This window comes from Lepidochelys kempii, chromosome 25 (assembly GCF_965140285.1).
Source record: "Lepidochelys kempii isolate rLepKem1 chromosome 25, rLepKem1.hap1, whole genome shotgun sequence".
Classification (NCBI taxonomy): Eukaryota; Metazoa; Chordata; order Testudines; family Cheloniidae; genus Lepidochelys; species Lepidochelys kempii.
In genome coordinates, this window is record NC_136404.1 from 10,404,328 (window position 1) to 10,422,644 (window position 18,317).

Genomic DNA, 18,317 nt, shown 5'->3' on the forward strand with positions numbered 1-18,317 from the left:
AGGGTCCAGTGAGTAGGGGCAGGTTTGCCAGAAGAAGTCACAGCTTCTATTCCTTGCTCTCATTACTCACTAGCTCAGTGACCAGGATCAGGTTTCTCTCTGCTGCAGTTTCTCTGTGTCTGTTTGGAGTGCAAGCTCTTGTAGGCTGGAGGGGCTGCGTGCACAGCACTCAGCACCCTGGAGCCAAACTCTTGGTTAGAGCTTCCAGATGCAACTGTCATAATTAGGGCCCTACCAAATTCACAGTCATGAAAAACACAGCACGGACCGTGACCTCTGGTCTCCCCCAGTGATATCTGGGTGTTTGGGCACTTTTACACTGTACTATACAGATTGCACAGGGGAGACCAGCATTTCTCAAATGGGGGGTCCTGACCCAAACAGGAGTTGCGGGGGGGGGGTCAAGTTATTTTAGGGGGGCAGGGTCATGGTACTGCTGCCCTTCAGAGCTGGGTGGCTGGAGAGCGGAGGCTGTTGGCCGAGCACCCAGCTCTGGAGGCAGGGCCCTGCCGGCTGCAGTGCAGGAGGCAGGGTGGCGAGACCATGCCAGCTGCCCAGCTCCGAAGGCAGCAGCGCAGAAGTAAGGGCGGCAGTACTTGCTACCCTCCCCCTTACAATAACCTTGCAACCCCCCCACCCCACCCCCAACTCCTTTTTGGGTCAGGACCCCTACAATGACAACAGTCTGAAAGTTCAGATTTAAATAGGGCAATCATGTAATTTACAATTTTTAAACTCCTACAACCCTGAAATTGACCAGAATGAACCCTGAATTTGTTAGGGCCCTAGTCATAATGAATGGCATTTTCAGAGCACTGCTCACCGGCCCCCTCTTCAGGCCACTCAAACACCATCATCATAATGAAGTCTCAGAAATGCTCTGACTTTTGGTGCTTTTTAAAGTCAGAAGCCAGGTCTGCCCTCCAGCTTGAGCTCACAGGCTTGCTTGACCTAGAGAGGAGAAGAGCATCCCCTTCTGAGACCAGACTGCCTTAGACCGGCAGCAACTGGGCCCATGAAACAGTTAGGGGTTGGAAAAGCTGGAGCTATGCAACACCTGGATTGCGCCCCAAGTTTGTGAAGGACAAATATAGCTATATTTCAAAATTCCACTTCCTTCCTTTGAGGCCCTCCTGCTGGTTGCCCACCAGCTAGTTCTCATTCTCAGGCTTCAGGGAAGCCTCAGGGCATTTCACAACTCCCCTCTGCGAGGGTGGGATGCAGCTAAATCTTATTTTATAGAGAAAGGAGCAACGCTGGCTTTTTTAGATAAGCCAAAAGCCTCTTCAAGGGCTGGAGCCTGTAGCTGCCCTTTGTAACTGGCACTCCTGAGTTACCCTGGGTTTAACCATTGCTTGAATGTTCCTTGATCATTCACCCGCACAGCAGCGTAGATTGCAGCAGTGCCAAAGGTCATTGCATCCCCAGGAAAGACCTCTGTGGCCATTACATTTCATGCTCGGCTCTAAGGCTTTAACTGCAAGGCCTTCCACGTGTTGTGGCCGAATCTCAGTGTCTCAAGAACAACCCAGTCACAGGAGCGGGGGGAGGGAGAAGGGACTGTGTCAGACTCGTCCTGGAGTCAGTGTCATGTGGCCCCCTTGCTGTTATAGCACGGAGGAAACTCTCATCTTCAGGAACTGCAGCTTGCTGGGGGGCAAGACCATTTGCTGCAGATGTTTCCTACCGCAGAAGAGCTGAATCAGGGTCTTGGGAAAGTCCTGCTTACAAGCATGCAAAGTGCTATGCAAATCTCCTCCCAGAAGTGTGGCAGGGGACTCGGCCAGGGAAGTGGTTTGCAACACTGAAAATCCATTCAGGTTTGTCCAGGGTAGCAGCTCTCAAGTCATCAAATCCCATCTCTATTTAGATCTCATCACTTGTTCCTGGTTTGCTGCTGCAGGCGATCAGCTCTCCACTCACACTGTGCAACAAGCAGCTTCCAGTCTGGAACTTCCCCACTGTCACACGCTTGATACTGAAACCTTCGAATTCTTTCAAAATAGTTTGTGTGCGCACAAGCAGTAATAAATCTGTGCTGCCATCCTCAAAGCATTCTGTACACAAGTGGCTGTAGCCTCACAACCTCATTACCCCCTTCTTATACAGATGGGGAAACTGAGTCACAGAGAGAAGTAACTTGCTCAAGTCCACAGCAAAGCTGAAAATAGAACCCAGGTCTCTGATACAAAGGGGATAGAATTCACTAGAGGCGAGTTCTATTCCCAGTGCTGGCACTGGCCTGCTAGGTGACGTTTGGCAAGTCACTTTGCCTCAGTTTCCCCCTCTGTAAAATTGTGATACTGACCTCCTGTGTAAGTCACTTTATTGTTAAGAGCCAGGGATCATGGCTACCATCGTAAAAACCACACACACACACAAAGCAGGGACACTGATTCCGACAGGACGTGGGGCAAAGCTGAAGAGATCTGGCTTGACACTTTCCTGCATTTCCTCCTCTAACACTACTTCTTTTTTTTTTTTTTAAATATTAGACTCCCTTTGTCTTATTTCAAAAAGAAAAACCCAACCAAAATGCAGCTGTAAAAAGCAGGGGTGGGGAAGGAAAACCAGGCATATCTAAAGGCCTGGATACACTAAGAGACCTTGGGGGTGCAACACCTAACTACCTAGCCACTCCGTGGAATCCACAAATCCTGGGTTAGGCTCCTGGGCTGCCCATTCAATACATGGGGAGAGAGGCCCTACCCCTGGGCTTAGAGTTATCAGGGAATCCTCCTCCTGCACCGGTCCTTTTGTGCAGAATCAGGAGTGCTCAGAGAGCACCACCTGTTAGTGTTCCCCTCTGGCACTAGTTTACTCCTGACACCATATCACGTGCACCTTGTACACGCTAGATTTCAGGGCTGCCTCTAGCAGGTCTGGCTTCTGCACCACATATGGACTGGCTACAGAGCTTCCTTCGTAGACAGATCACACCAGCCGTGTTCACTACAAGATCTTTGATGGATGGCCAAGTATGGCCGAGGTTAGCTTCAATAAGGGTTACTCACACAGTATCACCAAGTGGCTGAACCACAGAATACAGTCTAGCCTTCCATTACACCTCTCTGCACCTGCTCTGTGCTGGGAGGCAGGCACTGGGCAGGCATGCCCAGAGGTAGAAAATTTAGGATTCTAGAGAGATTTTTAGAGCAAAAGTTTAGGTGCCAAGTGAATTTAGGTGCCTACAAGGTTAGGCCACAGCTGAGCAGGGGTTTTGTGGACCTCCGCGGTGCCTAGACCTAGGAGCTAAGCTCTGAAGACCCTGTGTGGATCTAGGCAAAAATACCCTTTGGAAAACGGGACTGGACAGCCTGTGGCTTCTGCCAAGCCAGCTACAAAGGTGAGTCCTCAGCACCCTCTATTGGGTGTTTGTCCAACAGGAGATGAACTGGCTCAGGAGGAGCCCAGTGGCATTCGGGGACGCTGCATCATTGGCCACAGTGAACAAGATGTTCCGAGTCAGAGGAAGCTTAGATGGTGAGAGTGTTGGCTGCCTTTTCACAGATGTAGGGGAAAAATTCGTAGCACGGGACATCATTCCAGTTAAGTGGCAGGGGTTGTTTGGTGGTCAGAGTCACACAGTCCTCATTGTGATAGTTATCTGGCTGGGGAGAGAACCAAAATCTGGAGGGGAAAAAATAAATGGAACGGTCAGGATCTGCGTTTTAGAAACTAACGATGCAGATTTCTCTGCATCTCCGCTCTCCTTCCTGTGATGGGCCCTCCCCCCGGCTGCTGCACTCAAGGGAAAGTACGGCCCTGGCCCATCCTACAGCATCAGGGATGTATTGACTCAAGAGGCCTCTGTATGTTCGCACCCATGGGACTGCACAGACACTGCAGCCTGCCCCATGAGTGGGGATGTGCAGAGCCCATCTCAAACAGCTTCAGTTACAGGTGAGCAATCACAATTTTCTGGGTCCAGATCACATGGATTTAGGGTGGCTATCAGGAAAAGCTTTCGAACAACAAGGAGTGATAGTACTGGAGCAGGTGACTTAGGAATGTTGTGGAATCCCCCCCCCCCACTGGAGGGGTGGGCAAACTACAGCCCGGGGGCCACATCCCGCCCTTCGGACGTTTTAATCCAGCCTTTGACCTCCCGCTGGGGAGTGGGGTCCGGGGCTTGCCCCGCTCCACATGTGCCGTGGCTCCACATGGCTCTCAGAAGCTGAGGCATGTCCCTGCTCTGGCTCCTACACATAGGGGCAGCCAGGGGGTTCTGCACATTGCCCCTGCTCCAAGTGCCGCCCCCGCAGCTGCCATTGGCCAGGAACCGCGGCCAATGGGAGCTGCAGGGGCAGCACCTGTGCACGGGGCAGCACGCAGAGCTGCTTGGCCACTGCCATGCCTCTGCATGGGAGCCGGAGCGGGGACATACTGCTGCTTCCGGGAGCTGCTTGAGGTAAGAGTCACCTGGAGCCTGCACCCCTGACCCCCTTCCGCATCCCAACTTCCAGCCCTGATCCCCCTCCCACCCTCTGAACCCCTCAGTCCCAGCCCAGAGCATCCTCCTGCACCCCCAACCCCTCATCCTCAGCCCCACCCCAGAGCCCCCCCCCAAGCTGGAGCCCCCATCCTTCCCACACACCCCAACCTGCTGCCCCAGCCCGGAGCTCCCTCCTGCACTTTGAACTCCTCATTTCTGGCACCATCCCAGAGCCTGCACCCACAGCCAGATCCCTCACCCCCCCCCCGCACCCTAACCCCCAATTTCGTGAGCATTCATGGTCCACCATAAAATTTCCATACCCAGTTGTGGCCCTCGGACCACAAAGTTTGCCCACCCCTGGGTTAGACAAACATCTGTCAGGAATGATCTAATTATACTTAATTCTGTTTCAGCATGTGGGGGGAGTGGGGGGCTGGAGAAAATGGACTAGCCGACTTCTTGACATCCCTTCCAGCCTTACATTTCTATAATCATATTCCTACTTCTTCCTCTTCACCAGGACTATTCCAGATTTACACCAACATAACTGAACAGAATCTGACCTGCAGCATCCTAAGAGATCAGGCTGAAATTCCCCACCCTGCTCCCTCATCAAAAGATAAAAGATGTCCAAAAAACACCCCCAAACCAAAACACACTACTGTTTGATTTTGGCCACATTTTATATTTTTTCAACAGAAAAACAAAAAAACAAACAAAGACCAAAACCAAAGTGAGCATCTTTAAATTCAAAATGGGCCAATTTTCATTTAAATTTTTTTTCACTCAATTTGCCATAAAAAAAAAAAATCAAATGAAAGAGTTTTGTTTGAAATTTTTAATGGAAGTGACTTTGGATTTTGCCGCTAGCCCTAGCGTCAACCCAGCCTGCGTTTGGCTCGGGAGCAAGCAGCTGTGTCCCGTTCTGGTGCCCACAACGCAGGAAGGAGGTTGATAAACTGGGGAAGGATCAGAGAATGAGGAAAGGATTAGAAAACCTGCCTTATCGTGGTAAGCGATAGACGGAGCTCCTAGAGTCTAACAAAGATACAGGCTGAGGGGTGACTTGGTCAGTCAATACGTACCGACATGGCCAACAAATATTTGATATTGGGCTCTTCAAAGTAGCAAGCAGAGGTAGAACACAATCAAATGGCAGGAGGCTGAAACTAAGTCAGTGCAGGCTGGAAATATGGCATACGTTTTATGAGCGAGGGTAATTAACCACTGGAACAATTGACCATGGGTCATGGTGGGTTCTCCTTCGCGGACCATTTTTAAAATCAGGATGGGACGTCTTTCTAAAAGATCTGCTCTTATTCAAACAGGAATTGTCCTGGGGCCAGTTATACAGGAGGTCAGACTAGATGATCTGGTGGGGGGCGAGGGCAGGAGGAAGAAAGGGGGACAGGTTATCCTGTTTGTGTAACGCTGACAGACCCCAGTCGTCAGCAGGTGGGATCGAACCTGGGGCTTCTGGAGCTTAGTGCATGAGCCAAAAGCCAACTGGCTGTAGAGCAGACTCATTTTCTCTCTCTCTCGAAGTGGTCTCGGTGCCACTAGATGGGACCGAACGCCACCCCCAGAAGGTGTGTGGGTGACATTTGTCCCCCTTCAGTGCGGCTGTTGAATCAATGCCTGCTCCCTCCTGCTCCGCTCTTAGAGAGCTGCTGTACGGCTATGTGGGGAAGACATTCAGCGAGTGTCCTTCAGCCAGAGAGAGCACTACGAAGGACCCTGCTGTATTACTTACTTCTCCATTTGGTTTAAGTCAGTGCCATCCACCCACTTCCAGGAGCCTTCTTGGGCCACATCCGTCAGGCCAATCCAATAATCCGCAAGGCTTTGCTGCTTGCTGAGAAAGTCCTGGAGAAGGTTACAGACAGCGCCGCATGAGGGATGCTTCAATGTTTCTACAAAAAAGCTCCACTCTGCTCTCAGCCACAAATCGCACCAGGCCACTGAACTGACAAAACAGGGCCCTTTCCCAAAAGCAGCAGGGGGAAGGGATCCCAGTTGGCCCTGTTCACTTGGGAGAGGAGGGGTCCTTCACTGTGGTACGTGAGCTCCCCACTTTTCATCCCCAGAGATTTTAGCCCTGTTTTAGTTAGTGGTTTGTTATGGGACACCAGGGATCATGGAAGTCAGAACTGGCTCCTCTATTGCAGTGGTTCTTAACCTGGTCACGGCCACCCTGCCCTTCCCATGTCTGTCAACGAGGGAAAGGGCACGATCTTGGGGGTTCCTGGTATGAACAAGGTCAAGACTTCCACCAGCAAAGTCCCCCAGTGGCCTCAGTTCTGAGGCCATTTTGCTGCTCAGCGCCTGGCCTGGTGCTCGAACGTGGCATCCCCCCACCTATCTCCCTGTGGGGCCTGAGCTGGTAGGCATTGTTAGAGGCCACCTCAGAGCGCTCCGATCGGAGGGGGCCCACAGAACAGTGCTGGAGGAGTCCAGCTTAGTCCCTTCCTTCAGCACTGGGGCCATGTGAAAAATTCAGCTAGAATTTGGGGCCCACAGGAAAAGCTCCTATTCCTTAGGCACACGCCCCGCCATTTGGGGCCATTCACTGCCTTCTGGAAGTGGGTCTGCAGTGTCTTGACCACTACCCATGCACAAGGCAGAATGGCCAACTAGCAAGCCAGGCATTCACCCCCTAGGCTGGAAGGAGATTGAGGCAAGAAGTGAGTCAACCCCTTGCCCCCCAGGGGCAGGGAACAATCCTGCAGCAGCTCTTACGCGCTATGCAGTAGCTAAGGAACACACAAGCCCTGTGCTAAGGGTCATGGGACAGCTCCGGTGGAAATGCCTTGGGCCAGGGCCATTGACGTGGGGGTCCTCAGCACTTCCCAGAGCATGGGCTTGCAAAAAGAGGCATTAAAAATAAATAAATAAATAAAAATCTACAGCCCTAGGAGGCTCCATGATAGTAAGTGGCTCACGTTACCTGCTCCTCCCGATCGGAAATGACCACTAGCTCGGCCTGTTCCCTCTGGCAGCTTCTCCTGCTGTCATTCCATGATAAAGTACTTGGAGAAAAGTAGTAACACCTCCCTTTGTTTGAAATCCATTGGTAGGGGCAGAAGGTACAGCTGATGTCTGAGGAGGGAGGAGAGGGAAACTGAGCACACCTTGGCTCAGAACAGGGGGCCGCGTAAGAACAACCAGCGCCTGGACTCGGCGCTTGTGCCCCTCCCGCCGGCTAGGCAGCTGCCATCTCCGCTCCGGACCTTTGCCCGAGGCAGCAGGAGAGAGCGGCCTTCGCAGCTGAAGCGGGCAGCAGCACATCTGTCCTTTTCTTGAGGCCCATCCGAACAGGTGGGGGTTCAGAGCTGAGACTAGGAACCTGGACTCCTGGGTTCTACTGCCAGCCCCGCCATCTTAAGAGTCACTTCCCTGCTCAGGGCTTTCCTTTCACCCTCTGTGAAACGGGGACAATGGCACCGTACTCACTGCGGGGCTCTGAGGTGTTGGAGGACGGGGACTCCAGGGCGCAGATCTTTGTGTGCAACGCCAACTGCAGTAACTGGGAGTATCTCCCTTCCGCTTGCTGCAGTTTGCTCTTGGCTTGCTTGGATTCCTCTAGAAGCTGCATGTTGCCAGCTAGGAGCCGGGAATCTAGCAGAGGGAGAAGACACCACGTCTGAATGGGGCAGCCCCTTCCCAAAGGCAGTCTACTTCAGCATCAGTCTCACCACTGATAATGAAAGCTAGGCCAATTGTGGCCTCAATCGATGGCCTCTCCTGGCCTTTAATCAGGAGGCTGCGCAGGTCTGAAAGGTCTGTGTGAACAGTGTGGGGACTCAGGCTGCCAGAGTGGACATTATGGGAGCTGCCTCCAAGCCCCAGCCGTCACACCGGCCATCTGGTTTTTCTGTTGCATTAAACTATTTTCTTTAGGTTGATCTAACTGACCCCTCCAGCCTTGGGGATTTGAGGTGCTCATCATGCTAGGCACGGATTGGCCACCCACACTAGAAGCCAGTCACACTTGAGGAGAGTCATTAGGGATGAAATTGTGGAGAGGGAGGGAGGTGGAGGAGATGCTAAGGGAAAAGGATGCATTTGCTGGAGGTTTAAGATCTCAAATCTAGGGCTCGGGGGCAGAGATCTTCCCGATGAAGTGAGCTGTAGCTCACGAAAGCTTATGCTCGAATAAATTTGTTAGTCTCTAAGGTGCCACAAGTCCTCCTGTTCTTTTTACGGATACAGACTAACATGGCTGCTACTCTGAAACCGAGGAAAGGAGGTTCACCTAGAATAGAGGGACCCCACTTTCCAAGTCAAAAAAGTGCTGTACAACTATTTCACTACCGACAAGTTGTTCCCACACGACCCGTGTTGAGTCACCGTTGCCAGCTTCTGACACAATAGCTTCCTGAGTACACTGCTCAGAGGCAAGGATGTCCTGCCATCCACTAGCTGACTGTTGGAAATGAGTTTATTATGAAATAGCGAACCAGAGGACTTAGGAGGAGTGTTTCAGGGAGGACCAGTGGGCTGAGGATCTCTGAGCGCACTTCAGCTGGGGAAAGCATTGTTCTCTCCATTTAACAGGGCAGGGGGAGAAAAAAACCCCAACCCTCGTCCTTTCATCAAAAGTACTTACACAGGATACTCAGGGAAATTAACACCACTAGGAATAGCACACAGAGAATCGCCACTGTTGCTAGCCAAGCCCACGGAGACGTCTTCTGGGCAGGGGGCTTTGATTCTGGGTGTACAGGGAGAAAGGAAAAAGAACAAACACACACTCACCACACTGGTGTGCATTTGGTACAGACCCTACGCAGTATCAGCAGCAGAAGGAAGAAAATCATAGGCCAGATCCTCAGCTTGCGCAACTCAGCACAGTTGCTCCAGCGGCATACGTTAATTTACACCAGCTGGTCCTTAGCATTCAGAAATAGCTACAGCATCCAGTGTCCTCGTGCAACCGGCTGTGCTTGGAGGCCCGAAGAGAACGTCTTATCTGAGCTTATTATTAGTGTTAGGTAGAGTCTAGAGACCCCCCCCCGAAGCCTTGGGGCCCATTGTGATCGGCACTTTACATGCACATTGTGAGAGGCAGTCTCTGGCCTGAAGAGCTTCCAATCTAAATAGCCAAAATAGGCAGAGGGTGGTGGGGGAAACTGAGGCAGAGAGAGGCAAAGGCACTTGCCTAAGATCATCCAGCAGGACAGTGGCAGTCCCGGGAATAGAGCCCAGTCTCTTGGGTCCCAATCCAACTGGGCCATGTCGTCTCTTTATGTAACATGTAACACATGGGGACGTTGATATTCCAAGCCCCTCACTGGGGCTCCCACCTGAGAAGCACCTGTCAGGGTCTTTCTGTGGCGGACTGTTACCTGCTTTCTTCACATCCGTTTGCTGCGATCTGGGAAGAAATTTCAGATCCGCGTAGGTGACCTCAGCTTCCGGATCCATCTTTCCTTTTCCCCACAGATCCGCGTTTCAGCTTCCTCCTCCTGTCAGACACCCGGCCGTGGCTAAGACCAAGCACCATGTATCCCTCCAGAGCAAACAGTGAACTTGAATCAAAGTAAGAGATGCAGTTAAAGAGCTGGGGTTGGTTATTGAATAAAAAGATTGGCCACGTAAATGACTGCGACCTCCAGGCTAACGGGCACTGCTTGGGCCAGGAAGGGTTTTCTGAGTCTGGGAGTGATTGGAACAGGCCAGCTGGTGGACCCAGCTGGTGGACCGGTGCATGTGTAAGACAACAGGAGAAACAAAGTTAGCTGAACCCCCTAATTGCTCATCCTGGAACATCCAGATTTGTTAGTAAAAAAGCCAGCAAACATCAGAGAACTTGATTTAACAACACCACCACCTCTTAACTAGCGCTTTCCCTCAGTCGATCTCAAAACACAAAAGGAGGCCAGAGACACAGCCTCCATTTTACAGATGCGGAAACTGAGGCATAGAAAGGGGAAGTGACTTGCCCCAGGTCACCCAGCAGGCCAGTGGAAGAGCAAGGAATGGGACTCAGAAAACCTGGGTTCTAATCTAGTGATCTAGCCTCAAGGCCATACTGCTTTCCCTAAGACTAATGGGAGGCCAAGTGACCCGGTACATAGGGAACTAGACAAGGACTTGGTAGACCCGAGTTCTGTCCTGGCTCTGACCTGCTGTGGGACCTGGGCCAAGTCACTATGCCATTCCATGCCTCAGTTTCCCCATCTGAAAAACAGGCAGAATAATATTTGCCTACTTTGTAAAATGCTTTGAGATCTCCGGATAAAGAATGCCAGACAAGGACTAGGTAGTATTTCCATGATCAAAAACCAGACCAGAGAAGAAATATTACAGCAAGAATCCCAAATTGCTGCCCCCATGACGGGGCAGGAAAAAAACAAGCCAACCCACAAACCCCCTGCAAAGAAGACACACAGGTTTAATTCTGCACTCTGCACTTCCCCGTAGATCTGAGGAGGGTGGGAATGGACAGTCCCGAAGGAGGAACAGAAGACCTCCAAATAAAACCAAGGAGGACAATGGCTCCCCTCTTTCTTGAGGGCCCCTAGCAGGCGGCGGTCCGCGGAGTTGCCACCCAGCCACTGACAACCGAAATCTTGCATGTGGCAGCTCTGCCTCGGCAGTGGAACAGGCCGCTGGAGAAGGAACCCTTCTGAGACCAGCGTCACCATCATCGTGGCACCACCGTTAGTAACTGGCTGGCATAATTCCCCCCCGCCCCCTTTTTAAGACGGTATTTCTGGAGTCAGTTGATCTCAAGTCCTGTCACATGACAGGGACATTTAGTCTGATGACTGGAGCCAGAAAATAAAGTGTTGGCTTCTTGCCAGCACACCCCAGCCTTAGGTCCTTATTCCACATGGCAAATCCTGCCATCGGATGGTCACTGCTAACTTCGGCTGGACAGGAAGCAGTGAGTTAGCCAGAGAGAGGCGTAGCCCATCTACCTGGACACTCTGTTAATACAAGACACAGGAAGTAGCTGTTCTGCGCCACTCAGCACCAGCCAGGCCTCAGCTGTGTCCAGCTTTGGGCACTGCACTTCAAGAAAGATGTGAACGAATTGGACACGGTTTCTGGAGGAGAGCAACAAGAACAAGAAAAGCTTTAGCAAACCTGGACTCTGAGGAATGGTTGAAAGAAATGGACCCATTTAGTCTACAGCAGTGTCTCTCAACCTTTCTGATACCAGGGACCTGCTTGGTAGCCTTCCTAAACTGTGTCAGCGAGATCTCAGGGACCGGTGCCAGTCCACGGGCAGGCCATTGAGAAACACTGGACTAGAGAAGAGACGGCTGGGGTGGAGGGACCACATGATAACACAGTCTTCAAATATGGACAAGGTTGATATCAAAGAGGACAGTGATCAGTTGTTCTCCATGTCTACTGAGGGTTGGAGGAGAAGGAATCAACTTAACTTGCAGCAAGGGAGATTTAGGTTGATAACAGGAAAAACTATCTAGCAGGAGAGCCAAGCCCTGGAACAGGTTATCTAGGGAGGTGGTGGAATCCCCATCTCCGGAGGTTTCAAAGAACAGGTTGGACAAACACCTGTCAGGGAGAGTTTAGGTTGACTTGGTCCTGCCTCAGAACAGGGGGCTGGACTAGATGGCCTCACGAGGTCCCTTCCAGCCCGGCATTTTGAGGATCACGAAATAGCCTGTGTCTGCCAGGGCGGGAGGCAGTTCAGTGATTAAATCATTCAAGGCAAGGAAGGAAGGAAGGAGGGAGAACTTTAACTGTCAGTTTCCCTCAGCCCCAGAAACCCCCTGCCACCCAGGCTCAGCCAAGCATGGAAGTTTCAGTGACAATGGGTCACGTTGTGGGTTCCTCGTGCACCGTCTCCACAGCTGCAGCGAGGAGAATTCCTCCTGTAGACCTCTATTACTAGCTAAATAATAAATATATACCTACATTCTTAAAATATAGGCCTTTACAGGCAGGCCTGGATATCTATATCCTAACACCTCTTTCAGGAGAGACCTGTCAGGCTGGTTTGTACAGGCCCTTACCGAGGGAAAGCCATCACATTTCCGACTCTTGGAAAAGTGAAATCTTTCTTTGCCCAAATCCCATCTTGGAGCTGGCTTGGTTGGAAGGTTTCACCTCAGTTTTGTACATTTTCTTCAGGGGGAACTAAAACGTGGTGCTTCCCCACCCCCACGTGTCCTGTGAAGTCATGTGGCATGGGAGCATCTCAGACACAATGCCTCTCAATCCTGTTCTGCAGCACCCCACTCTGCTCTTCCAGCCCTGGGCACCCCATGTATGTACAGCTCAGCCCAGGAACCTCAGGCCTGCTCTGTAAGAGCCCCTGCTCATCCAGCCCCCCCATACAGTTCTGCCAATGCACTTCAGACCTGAGTTGCAGCCCTCTGCTATTCTAGCCTTGACACCTCTCCAACAGGACCTAAGTCCTGACCCACAATGCCCCCAGCTATCATCCCCTCGACCCACAGAGCTTACATGAAATACCGCCCCAGGCTTGATCAATTTTGCTCATGGGAAGCTGTAGCAGTCTGGGTCCCCCTCCTAACATGGTTCGAATGGAGAGGTGCTACCAGGGAAAAGTTGGGATACCAGGGGCCAGAGCTGCTGCAGGGCTATATGGCTTGTGTGCACATGGCCATGGCATCACACTGATCCTGGGGCCTCCACCAGGGGTGGGGGTACACACAGGCTGTGGGATACTGCTATGTTCATGGCATACTTACAGAAAAGTTCAATACATAACTACTCTTGCTGCATGGTTGCAACATAACACTACTTTATTTCTTAGAACACGGCACCATTACAGACAAGAACCCCAAAACAGAGAGAGAGACAAAGCAGGCTGTTCCCTAAAACAGAGAGGCATAACGCACCCCACTTTACTAGCCTGGCTGTCTGCAGACTGACTGCTGTTAGCCCAGAACACATGCTTCCCTACAGAACCCCCTAAGCTGCAAGCAGGACCAGGAAAGCCCTCTGAAATTTAAAGTGACAGCCTACAATTTTAAAACAGTTTTCAATGCACCTCAGGGACAAATCCCCCTGACAGCTTAAGGTGACGGAATCTGTTTCTTCATGAGGAGTCCTCGGTCACTGTTTTTTAACACAGGAAGGGGCAATTTGGGCCATGGGTTTTTATCTCAAGCCTTAGTGGCAACGCTGTGGATCATCACTCCTGGGTCCTGCCCTGAGCCACATGAAAATACCAGCATGGCCAATCCTTTCCATTATGTTGCCAGGGTGAGCATTAGGCAGGTAGTAAACAGTGCAGGCTGGGCTTTACCTTCACCCTCCTCAGATCTAGGGGGAAGTGAAGAGTGCAGAATTAAACTTGTCTCTTCTTCGCAGGGTGTTTATGGGTTTATTTTTTTCCTGCCTTGAAGTGACACCCAGCTGGGGATCCTTATGCTGACAGCTAGCTAGGGTCTCATGACCCCGTCTCCACCAAGCAGTCAGTAAGACTCTACGTCGGCAATGGCAATCCCCCCCAGACAGCGCTTCCTGACAATAGTTACAACGGGAGGAAGCATCTATTCATTCAACAGCATTAGGAGAACGGTTATAAACATGGACCATTGAAAGCCGGGGCATTAGTATTTAGGTCCCATCAACAAGCTGAACTCAGACTCCATATCTGCCCCTCCCACCCACAATCCAGCTTCACCCTCAAGCTGGGTAAGTCATGCATCCATCGCCCAGCCTAATTCAGATCCATTACTGCTGTGGTCCAATCCCCACACCCACCGTGGCCCACAGACCTCCCTCCCATCCCAAATGTACAACAGTGCCATCTTTCTTAGCTGCCAGAAGCTACCACAGAATCAACTCAGCTTTAAAACTCCCCAGCCGAAGGGAGTAAATCTACAAAAGGGTTTAAAAGAGGGAACGACTTGGGGGGAGGAGGGGAAAGGGAGGGGCAAGGGGGTGGATGGTTTGGTGGAGGTAGCCTTGTCTAGTGGTTAGCGCAGAGGACTGGGAAGCAGGACTCCTGGGTTCTATTCCCAGCTCTGTTAGAGAGGTGTGTGTGTGTGAGAAAACAGGACTCCTGGGTTCAATTCCCAGCTCTGTTAGAGAGAGAGAGGTGTGTGTGTGTGTGTGTGTGTGTGTGTGTGAAAACAGGACTCCTGGGTTCAATTCCCAGCTCTGTTAGAGAGGTGTGTGTGTGTGAAAACAGGACTCCTGGGTTCTATTCCAGCTCTGGGAGCCATGGGTTACAGCAGGGGTCGGCAACCTTTCAGAAGCGGCGTGCCAAGTCTTCATCTATTCACTTTAATTTAAGGTTTCGCGGGCCAGTGACACATTTTAACGTTTTTTAGACGGTCTCTCTCTCTAAGTCTATACATTATATAACTAAACTATTGTCGTATGTAAAGTAAACAAGGTTTTCAAAATGTTTAAGAAGCTTCATTTAAAATTAAATTAAAATACTGATCTTACGCCGCCGGCCCGCTCAGCCCGCTGCCAACCTGGGGTTCCGTTCACCTAGGCCGGCAGCGGGCTGAGCGGAGCCAACGACCGGGACCCCAGACCGGCAGTGGGCTGAGTGGCTCAGCCCACTGCCGGTCTGGGGGTCCATCCGCCGGCTCCTGCCAGCCAGGGTCCTGGCTGTCAGCCCCACTCAGCCCGCTGCCGGTCTGGGATCTCAGCCCTGCCCACATAGAGTGGGTACCTACCTTCTCCCTGGTTCTAGCCCATTCTCTTCCTCTCTCTCTGCACTGAGCTGGGGGTGAAGGAGCAGGCTGGGGGTTGGGGTGCAGGGGCTGGCCAGGAGCTAGAATGAGGGAGGGGGCTCAGGGTTGGGGCAGGAGGTTTGGGTGTGGAGTGCTTACCTGGGCAGCTCCCATTTGGTGCGAGGGGTCCAGGTAGGAATGGGGAGGGGGGGTGCAGGAGCTTCCGTTTGGTGCTCACGGTGGGGGTGAGAATGTGGGGGGTGCAAGAGTCAGGGCATCGGGTGTGGGGGGCCTGGGTATGTGTGGAGGTGCAGGAGTCAGGGCAGGGGGCTAGGGGTGTGTGAGGAGGGTGCAGGAGTTGGCATGGGGGGCTGGGTATGTGTGGGGGGTGCTGGAGTCAAGGCTGGGGTCGTGGGGGGTGCAGGGGTCAAGGCAGAGGGCTGGGAGTGTGTGAAGAGGGTGCAGAAGTCAGGGCAGAGGGCGTGTGAGGGGGGTGCAGGGGTCAGGGCAGAGGGCTGGGGTTGTGGGCTAGGGTTGTGGGGGTGCTCCCAGCCCCCTGTCCAGAGCAGCTCACAGCAGGGGGCTGGAGGGGCTATGCCCTGATTCCACCCCCCTTCCCCAAGGCCCTGCCCCACCTCTTCTCCGCCTCCTCCCTGGAGCAGCAAGCGCAATTGCGGCTCCGCTTCTCCCCCTTCCCTGGCAAGGGCCATCAGCTGATCAGGGGCAGGGAGGGCGAGGAGGAGGGGCAGGACCCCAGCAGGCTGGGGGAAGAGGTGGGGGAGTGGGGACCTTGCCTGCCCTGCAGCAGCCGCTGGCAGGACCAAGCTTCTTCACCCTGCCCCCGCCGGGGGGTAGAGAAGAGCGGGCCAGGGAGGGCAGGGTTTTTAATGGCTCGCTGCTGCCTGCCGGGGCCCTGGCCTGGGTTCGGCAGCGGGCGCGGAGCGGGGCCGGCGGCTGGGGCCTGCCAGGCCACAGCCTGCCATTAAAAATTGGCTCGCGTGCGGCCTTTGACAGGCCTGCCATAGGTTGCCGACCCCTGGGTTAGAGCTTGTTATTCTGGCTGGTTCTGCAACCCTGTGTGACCCAGTCCACTTCCAGCCTTGGATGTGCTCAGCCCCAAATCCCCAGCATGAAGATCCCTCTCCTTTGGCAGAGCTCGAACCAAGACCTACCTGGCTTGGACTCAGCTCTACCTTTTAACTGTGGCTAAAATGCAGACAACAGTCAGCCCCTCCTGGGGAAGAGTCCTTCTCCCCATGCCCAGCGAACCCCAGCACTTACTTGGCAGTAGCGTTCTCCTGTCTTCTGCTGTTGTACGAGCCGTGCAGAGCGAGTACTCAGCAGGGCTCTCTTCTCTCCTCGGTCAGAGGAACACCATGGGGCTGCGGCTGGCTCTTGACAAGGGCAGGCCGGTCACCCCAGCATGTGTCCTCCTGCTCATTGAGCTGTGTCCAAAGCACTGCGGGGAAGACGTTGAAGACAGGAGTTCTTGTTTTTTCAGCAGCACGGTTCCTCTTTTTGGAGGCAGAAGGTGAACAGCTGATGTGGAAAAGCCCTTGAGTAACAAGCTCTGTCAGACAGCCCCAAACAAGCGCCGAGGCCCCAGAGACCGAGAGGAGAGAGCCAGGGTCACGCAGCTGGTCCATCCACCACCAGTCCCATCAGACCAGTGCGGATGGTTCCCCTGTGGTCCGTTCCCCCCCCGGCTCCCTTGTTCCACAGCCCCCCGGAGCTCGGCACATGGAACATTTTCCTGAAGCGCAGCCTCTGTGTTCCCGGTCCAAATGTCAGTGCCTCACTCCCAGTTCTAGCCCCTTCTATTGCTCCAGCTCTGATCTGTTCTGGTCCTGGCGTCCGACAGACAGTTCACACGCCCGGCCCCAGCAGGTGATTACAGCTACTTAGCTCATTTTGTTCTTTTTCTATTAATACACTGTCAAAAGCGAGCAGGCGGACAAATGCACTTGTGTGGCGCCTGGGGAATCATAGAATCATAGAATCTCAGGGTTGGAAGGGACCTCAGGAGGTCATCTAGTCCAACCCCCTGCTTGAAGCAGGACCAATCCCCAATTTTTGCCCCAGATCCCTAAATGGCCCCCTCAAGGATTGAACTCACAACCCTGGGTTTAGCAGGCCAATGCTCAAACCACTGAGCTGTCCCTCCCCCCAACAGAGCTCGCTGACTGGGAATTCCCCTGGCATAGGGATGGGGAAGTCCAGTCTGGCATACAGCGAGCCTGGCTGGCATACAGGCAATAGGGTGCCCCTGGCATGGAGGTATTATCAAGGAAAGAGGGCCTGGTGGAATTTAGAGCAACCTAGGGGCTGCTCTGACATGCTGGGAGATCAGCCTGGGGCAGAGGATCCAGAGAGCACATTTGTGCCATGTGATTGACACAGGTCAGACTGGGCCCACAATCGGGATTGGGGTTGTGTTTTTTGTTTTTCCCCACCCCCTTTCGGTATGGATTCCATCCCAGGGTTTCCCTCCAGCCATCTGCGCCGCCCAGGACAGGAAAAGGCACCTGGTTCCCATATCTTCACTCCCTGCCCATTAGTTCACACCTTCCCCAGCTGAATGCCAACCCCCCCAGGCAGGGAACTGGTCAAAGCAGGGAACTTCCTGTGACAACAGCATCATCTCAGCTCTAGGAGCTGCACGCAGGCCTGACCTTTGTAGATTTGGGTAGAAACCAGCTGCACCCAGGTTTTATTTAGGTGGGAGGAGACCCTGCTGGAGCTATCAGAGCAGAGTCAGCTCCACTCCCCTGCTTACACAGCTAGAGCACATTCCCTGCAGTTTATAGCTTGCCTTTAACAGACGGATAGCTGCCTGCCCCTTTCCAGACAGTTCACGTGCCAGAACCGTGCTCCCACCGGCCCAGGCAAGTGCAAAGGAAGTAGCCTTAGAACTTGGGGTCCTGATTCTGGCTACCAGCCCCTTTCTAGCCTGCCCAAAGGGCAAGAGGCAGCATTTCAGCAGCTGATCTAAATTAGTAATTTTATTATAGCAGGGGATGCAAAAGGACCCCCCAGAAAGTTCTCTGTCCCAGCAGAGTCATGGACAGGGCTCACCAACTTTTCCCTGTCTTGAGCTCAGGGTCCATAACATGCCTACAAAGGGAGAGTTAACTCCGCAATTCACCCACTCCCCCTCTCCCATAAGATACCTGATGAACTCCATTAAAAGCCCTGAGCAGAGCATGGCTCAGCTCCCAGGCACACCTGCTAGGAAGCCA

General features: G+C 52.8%; 1 protein-coding gene across 1 annotated transcript; it reads right to left on the reverse strand.

The window, feature by feature from the left end:
* Nucleotides 1-675: 675 nt before the first annotated feature.
* LOC140903077 (CD209 antigen-like protein C) lies at nucleotides 676-16,538 on the reverse strand. Its single transcript, XM_073323793.2, has 7 exons — nucleotides 16,360-16,538; nucleotides 9,787-9,969; nucleotides 9,048-9,152; nucleotides 7,892-8,056; nucleotides 7,386-7,537; nucleotides 6,192-6,304; nucleotides 676-3,630 (listed from the first exon to the last, which is right to left on the reverse strand). Exons 2-7 carry the CDS (start codon nucleotides 9,863-9,865, stop codon nucleotides 3,477-3,479), a joined length of 768 nt encoding a protein of 255 aa, XP_073179894.2. The 5' UTR covers nucleotides 9,866-9,969; nucleotides 16,360-16,538; the 3' UTR covers nucleotides 676-3,476.
* Between the last annotated feature and the right edge of the window lie 1,779 nt (nucleotides 16,539-18,317).